At 45.0% G+C, this 7976-nt stretch overlaps 1 protein-coding gene across 1 annotated transcript; it reads right to left on the bottom strand.

Annotated features, from left to right (window-relative positions):
• Positions 1 to 4901: 4901 nt before the first annotated feature.
• On the bottom strand, positions 4902 to 6983 carry LOC311120299 (transmembrane protein 17A-like; the record flags this gene model as incomplete). The annotated part of the gene is made up of 5 exons (XM_084194926.1): positions 4902 to 5109; positions 5686 to 5885; positions 6325 to 6438; positions 6552 to 6655; positions 6851 to 6983. The coding sequence occupies 5 exons, from the start codon at positions 6981 to 6983 to the stop codon at positions 4902 to 4904; spliced, it is 759 nt and encodes a 252-aa protein (XP_084051052.1).
• Positions 6984 to 7976: the final 993 nt, after the last annotated feature.

Genomic DNA, 7976 nt, shown 5'->3' with positions numbered 1-7976 from the left:
ATGTGACCAAAGGCAATTGATTTGACTTTCGATGCCTTTGAACCAACAATGCAGTTCAAGAAAGAGTTAAGAAAATATTTACCAAATAAACTAAAGTAAAAAAATTAAAAAAGTAACACAATAAAATAACAATAACGAGGCTATATGAAGGGGGTAGTACCAAGTCAATGTGCGGAGGTATGAGTTAGTCGAGGTAATTTGTACATGTAGGTATGGGTAAAGTGACTTTGCATAGATAATAAACAGCGAGTAGCAGCAGAGTAAAAACAAAGGGGTGGGGGTGTAAAATGTAAACAGTCTGGGTGGCCATTTGATTAATTGTTCAGCAGTCTTATGGCTTGGGGGTAGAAGCTGTTAAGGAGCCTTCTGGACCTAGACTTGGCGCTCCGGTACTGCTTGCCATGTGGTAGCAGACAGAACAGTCTATGACTAGGGTGGCTGTAGTCTTTGACAATGTCCTGGATGGCAGGAAGCTAGGCACCCAGTGATGTACTGGGCCTTACGCACTACCCTCTGTAGCGCCTTACAGTCGGATGCCGAGCAGTTGCCATACCAGGCGGTGATGCAACCTGTCAGGATGCTCTCGATAATGCAGCTGTTTGAGGATCTGGGGACCCATGCCAAATCTTTTCATTCTCCTGAGGGGGAAAAGGCATTGCCGTGCCCTCTTCATGACTTTCTTGATGTGTTTGGACCATGTTAGTTTGTTGGAGATGTGGACACCAAGGAACTTGAAACTCTCGACCCGCTCAACTACAGCCCATTCGATGTGAATGGGGGCGTGTTCGGCCCTCCTTTTCCTCTAGTTCAAGATCATCTCCTTTGTCTTGCTCACATTGAGGGAGAGGTTGTTGTCCTGGCACCACACTGCCAGGTCTCTGACCTCCTCCCTATAGGCTGTCTCATCGTTGTCAGTGTTCAGGCCTACCACCGTTGTGTCGTCAGCAAACTTAATGATGGTATTGGAGTCGTGCATGGCCACGCAGTCGTGGGTGAACAGGGAGTACAGGAGGAGACTAAGCACGCACCCCTGAAGGGCCCCCGTGTTGAAGATCAGCTTGGCAGATGTGTTGTTGCCTACCCTTACCACCTGGGGGCGGCCTGTCAGGAAGTCCAGGATCCAGTTGCAGAGGGAGGTATATAGTCCCAGGGTCCCATGGTCTCTCTTAGCTTTGTGGGAACTATGGTGTTGAACGCTGAGCTGTATTCAATGAACAGCATTCTCACATATGTGTTCCTTTGTCCAGGTGGGAAAGGGCAGTGTGGAGTGCGATTGAGATTGCGTCATCTGTGGATCTGTTGGGGCGGTATGCGAATTGGAGTGAGTCTAGGGTTTCCGGGATGATGGTGTTGATGTGAGCCATGACCAGCCTTTCAAAGCACTTCATGGCTACTGACATGAGTGCTACGGGGCGGTAGTCATTTAGGCAGGTTACCGTCATTTTCTTGGGCACACGGACTATGGTGGTCTGCTTGAAACATGTAGGTATTACAGACTTGGTCAGTGAGAGGTTGCAAATGTCAGTGAAGACACTTGCCAGTTGGTCCGCATATGCTCTGAGCACACGTCCTGGTAATCAGTCTGGCCTCGCGGCATTGTGAATGTTGACCTGTTTAAAGGTCTTGCTCACATCGGCTACGGAGAGCGTGATCACACAGTTGTCCGGAACAGCTGGTGCTCTCATGCATGCTTCATTGTTGCTTGCCTCGACGTGAGCATAAAAGGCATTTAGCCCGTCTGGTAGGCTCGCGTCACTGGGCAGCTCGCAGCTGGGTTTACGTTTGTAGTCCGTAATAGTTTGCAAGCCCTGCCACAACCGTGTAGCGTCAGAGCCGGTGTATTAGGATTCAATCTTAGTCCTGTATTGACACTTTGCTTGTTTGATGGTTCGTCTGAGGGCATAGCGTGATTTCTTATAAGCATCCAGATTAGTGTCCCGTTCCTTGAAAGCGGCAGCTCTAGCCTTTAGCTTGGTGCGGATGTTGCCTGTAATCCATGGCTTCTGGATGGGATATGTACGTATGGTCCCTTTGGGACGACGTCGTCGATGAACTTATTGATGAAGCCGGTGACTGAGGTGGTATACTCCTCAATGTCATTGGATGAATCCTGGAACATATTCCAGTCTGTGCTAGCAAAACAGTCCTGTAGCGTAGCATCTGCGTCATCTGACCACTTCCGTCTTGAGCGAATCACTGGTACCTCCTGCTTTAGTTTTTGCTTGTAAACAGGAATCAGGAGGATATAATTATGGTCAGATTTGCCAAATGGAGGGCGAGGGATAGCTTTGTCTGTGTTTCTGTGTGTGAAGTAAAGGTGGTCTAGAGTTTCTTTCCTCTAGTTGGACATGTGACATGCTGTTAGAAATGAGGTAAAACAGATTTAAGTTTGCCTGCATTAAAGTCCTCAGCCACTAGGAGTGTTGCTTCTGGATGAGCATTTTCTTGTTTGCTTATGGCCTTATACAGCTCGTTGAGTGTGGTCTTATTGCAAGCATCGGTTTGTGGTGGTAAATAGACGGCTACGAAAAATATAGGTAAACTCTCTTGGTAGATAGTGTGGTCTACAGTTTATTATGAGGTACTCTACCTCAGGCGAGCAACAACTCGATACTTCCTTAATATTAGACATCGCGCACCAGCTGTTATTGACAAATAGACACACACCACCATCACTCATCTTACCGGACATAGCAGTTCTCGCTTGCCGATGCACAGAAAACCCAGCCAACTGTATATTATCTGTGTCGTCGTTCAGCCACGACTCGGTGAAACGCCCCCTGTATTTCCGTCTTTTCTTCACGCGAATGACGGGGAGAGAAAAAGGGTTTGATGTTCCCACGTCCAATGCCATTGCAAAATCTAATATTTTAAAACATTGGAAAGGCCAAGAATGTAAACTGAACTACAAATGTATTAGGGATGCATGGGACGGACTATGATGGAGTCGCAGCAGAAGAGCGCAGTGCCTGACAAGTGTTATGGCCAGGTATAATGTGTAGGCCTACTTTTCCACCTGTAACCTACCTTTAGATCTAGCCAGAATGAACGGTGGGCGGTGGTGAACAGTCTTTTAGCATTTTCCAGCTATCAATAAAGTGCAGAAGATGTCCAAACTGATGCGTAAAGGCGCACAGCTTTCTGGAAGCATCAGCGAAGTTCACTGTCCAATATAATGTAGGCTTCAATACGAAGGTAGGCCTCTTTAGGCTACTTCTAGATTTACACTTTATTCCTTTATAAAGCCAATTGCTCCTTTGCACTTTTTATCGATTGTCGCTTTTTTAGTATAATTTGACCATGCGTCTTGCTATAGGTTATCATATTGAGGTTCCGTTAGCGAATTATCACTGATCAATGATTTGGTGGAAACTGAACCAGGGTCATTCTCCAAGCATGTCACTTTTTTCCCCGTTGGTACTGATTAGGCCTATACTAAAGGTTATTACAATACAAGATTACAATAATATAAAGACAACGTATGTAAACATCCATGCATAAAGAACAACCCTGTCCAGACCTGTTTGGATAATGTGTTGCGCCATTCAGAGATGCACTTTGTAGCCTACTCTGTAACTTAACCTGTTTCTGTTTTTAAGGTACATGTCATTTTTATTCATACTGTGCAGTAATTGTATTTTGTGCACAAATCCAGATACTCAGCTCATTTGTGTGGTGACTTTTTTAGGGATGGGAGAGATTCTCAGAACATGTATTTGTATGGCTGTGGACAGGTCAAAGGTCGAGGTTATAGGGACAGTAGTCTATTACGCCCAGTTTGAAATCAATGGATATAGAAAAGTAGTCTGTAATGATGAGAGAATAAAACGATTGACTTTAAAAGTGTGATGTTTTCTGTCGATTGATACAGCTTGTGTCATAATGGGAGGTCTAAGGCAGGTTGGATTCATTTGCATACATGGAGGGGCCAGCGAATCTGGTCACAATGTGAACGAAGACAAGAGACACATTTTATTACCATGTGTAGACGCAACAAATCTTGATCTGATGAGGACAACCACATGTTAATGCAAGGTGGAACCACGGCTAGAGAGAGATAAGCTTGACTCGAAACGCATTGAGGCTGTGATTTCTATTTAGTGATATACAATCATAGTGTTCTTTGTAGATAACCTTTAGGATCGGTGGTCTGATGCAAGGTTACTTGTATGCTGGTTATTATACGTCTTTAGTTGCGTAATAGAAATATGTTATTGAAAGAAAACTGTTAAATCTTTGAAGAGAACCACTTTCTTCCTTCCCAACCAAATAACTTGTTGTTTGGCATGTAGGATTTTAATTGAATTATAGGATTTTAATTGAATTAATATTAATTAGAGATGTGTTATCTAGCATATTTTCTCAAGTGCTCTATTACACTGTGCTGCCATTGGTCTGTCTCCTTAATGTATCTGTCTGACAGCTTCAGACAAGCTACACTTGTAAAGACAATCAGAAAGGCTCTCTAACCAGTATCTGTGCAGCACTACAGTCTGTGATTATTCTGCCTTACAATTGGGATTTTGCCACGCTCTTCAGTTTATCACCAACCCCTCTTATGGTAATTTAGTGCCACCATGTGGTTCTAATATGTTATGGCTATCACTACTACCAGTGTCCAATATTTTTTAAAATATCTATAAATGAAAACACAACCACTGTGAAACAGTGCATCAACTCATCATGTCATAAAGATCACAAAATCCAGCATAATATTTTGGACATCATGGAACACTTCAAAAGCGTCCTCCCTCTTTGGAAAAACATTTAAAGGCTGTGTTCACAACAACTCTCTTCCACATTAAACTATTCACCCCTACACCTTTAACTCCAGATCGTACCCCATCTCCCAGTCCCATCCAACCCAGGCACAGTGTCCCTGGCTGTCTCTCTGTGTTCTCTCAGTGACTGTGAACGTTATTGGTGTATGGCGGCATTGGCAGAACAGTCCTCCCATAATTTGGCATGCCGAAGGCTGGGCTCTTCCCCGCTGGGCGGAGGTGGTGGAGGTGGTGATGGTGGAGGTGGTGGAGGTGGTGATGGTCAAGGTTTTCCACCTCCCCAAACTGCCTGAGGTGGAATAGCAGGGTTAACTTCCTGGTCATGGCCCTGAGGGAGAAGATGATGAAGACGAAGAAGAAGAAGAAGAAGAAGAAGAAGAAGAAGAAGAAGAAGAAGAAGAAGAAGAAGAAGAAGAAGAAGAAGAAGAAGAAGAAGAAGAAGAAGAAGAAGAAGAGGGAGAAGATGATGAAGAAGAAGAAGAAGAAGAAGAAGAAGAAGAAGAAGAAGAAGAAGAAGAAGATGATGAAGAAGAAGAAGAAGAAGAAGAAGAAGAAGAAGAAGAAGAAGAAGAAGAAGAAGAAGAAGAAGAAGAAGAAGAAGAAGAAGAAGAAGAAGAAGAAGAAGAAGAAGAAGAAGAAGAAGAAGAGTGAGAATAGGAAAATATTACATATGGATGATTGTCCCTGAACAGATGCCATGACCATTGAAAGGTAAACAGAGACTTTGTTCTGCTTTACCTGCTCTGCATGAGATTGATTGATTTGACAATGTTTTGCTACTCACAGTATAGCTATACATCAGCTTTCCATAGACACTCCTCTGTGATGGCTCCCATATGGCTCAGTTGATAAAGCATGGCGCTAGACGCGTCTGCTAAATGGCATATACAGTACATCATCCTACCTGAGGGCGAAGAAGGAAGCCAGGAGCTCTGAGAGGATGAAGAGGAGGTAGATGGAGTGGACGGCCCTCTCCAGAGGGAGGATGATGATGTCCTCGTCAGTCAGGAAGAAGAGTAGGATGGGCAGCTGGAACAGGAAGGAGATCAGCCAGAACCCAGCCAGCTCTGGCACCTGAGAGAGGGAGGAACACAGAGAGAGAGACTGAAGAGACAGATTGAGAAAGAGACACACACACACAGACGTATGACGACACACACACACACACACACACACACACACACAGACTTATGACGAAACACACACACACACACACACACACACACACACACACAGACCTATGACAAAACACACACACACACAGACGTATGACGACACACACACACACACACACACACACAGTCAGAGACTCAGTGGGGCGTCCTAGCCAAGAATGTTTACACACCTACTCACACAGGGTACTTAAACAGGCACTGTATCAGATCAGATATGCATTGAGTTTGTGGGAGAGGGGGAAATGGGGTGAGGGGGAGAGGGGGAAATGGGGTGAGGGAAAGAGGGGGACGACAGTGACGGAGAGAGGGGGAGAGGGAGAGAGGAGGAGAGGAGAAGCGTTTCCAGAGAGAAAGTTAGATTCAGTTACTTTCTCTTTGAGGTTTGCGACATAGCCCAGATAGAGCCTGGTGATTTCACAGATGGTAAGCAGAACCACTCCAGTCACAAGTAAAGCCTGGTAGTACCCAGGCAGGTAATACAACTATGACAAGAAAGACAAATATTGTATTATTGATCTGGGTATCCCATACATAATTAATTGAGCGTTGAGAAACCTTGGGGAAACCTCTGTGAAGTCAGTAGGGAAAAACCCACCTTTAGATCCAGCATGAGAACAGCTGAGACCCACCAGCATGGGAAATAGAAAATGTTAAAGTACAGGAGCATCTGAAGGGGCAGGTGGGACACCAACTCATTGACTGGAATATAAAAACATAGACATAAAACAATTTATATTTGAAGTTTAGCTATTTTAATTATACAAATACTTTCCTGAATATCCAAACACTCTCCAAAAATATATCAAATACTTTTCTAAAACAAAAACAAATCCAAAAGAGTATTTGACACAGGCATTATACAGCATACAGTACTCTAGCATACAACAGGCCTACCTGTTTTATCATCCTGGTCCTTGTTATAGTCACTGCTAAAGTCCCCTGTCCTGTTGTTAGTGAACACAGACCCACCGACGGAGGCCAGGCCCATCCGGAGGTTCTGGGGTATGGGGGAGTAGAACACAGGCATTGTGGCCCAATACAACCATGTACCACTACCACTCTGTGTGTTTGTGTGTGTGTGTGTTTTCAGAAAAATTTAAGTTATTCTTAAACAAACAGAAGAAAAAAAATTGGTGTGTAGAAACAGAAGACAGAGTGTATGTGTCCCTGATTGAGGACTACAGGGATTAGTCCGTTTACCAGACAGCAGCGTCTGCTAATTAGATTATCAGAGTGGTGGGCGGAGGAAGACAGGGGATTAGCGCCCTAGACAGACGTAGGAACGTGGCTGTGGTCAGTGTCTCTGTCTCTATATTCACTACCTTATTATTAGGGTTTAATACGTGGGAATAGAAAGTATGTGTTAAGCTATGGTTAAACCCAGCACTCAGAGAAACAAAACACGACTAAGGGAGTGGAAGAAACAAAAATTATTTTAATAAAAGTTCAATTTGTCTTAGTCCAAAAACAACTGAAGAAAAGGAACAGAGTGGGCTAGTCGGCTCCGGAGGAAGGAGAGGCTGAGGCAGGCAGGCAGGCAGGCAGGCAGGCAGGCAGGCAGGAAGGCAGGCAGGCAGGTTGGGAGGTATGTCTGAACGCTCTAGTAAGAACAACGATCTGGCGCCGGTGGAGAGCCATGCCCAGGAATTAGTAGTGCAGGTTGATGAGAGAATAGGATGCAGCTGCGTAGGCAGGAATCACTGGAAACAACCCGCAGCTGCACAGGAGAGGCAGATCCTGAGCACGCCCCCCGATCCACTCCAGACACACACCGGCAGACGCACCAACATAATGGGGACAAACACACATACAGATACAACAGACAAAGAGGGGACAAAACAAGGAGGAAGGGAAACAGAAAAGGGAGAGACAAGCTTCCCACATAACAGTACCCCCCCCCCCCCCCCCTCAATGGTCTTCACCTGGCGACCCACCAGGCCTGTCAGGGTTGTCGTGATGGAAGTCCGTGATCAGCTGAGGATCCAACACAAAACGCTTAGGGACCCAAGACCTCTCCTCT

The sequence above is a fragment of the Coregonus lavaretus genome, assembly GCF_964263955.1.
Source record: "Coregonus lavaretus genome assembly, contig: HAP1_SCAFFOLD_7887, whole genome shotgun sequence".
Lineage (NCBI taxonomy): Eukaryota > Metazoa > Chordata > Actinopteri > Salmoniformes > Salmonidae > Coregonus > Coregonus lavaretus.
The sequence above is the reverse complement of the archived record's forward strand: the minus strand, read 5'-3'. Positions and strand labels throughout refer to the sequence as shown.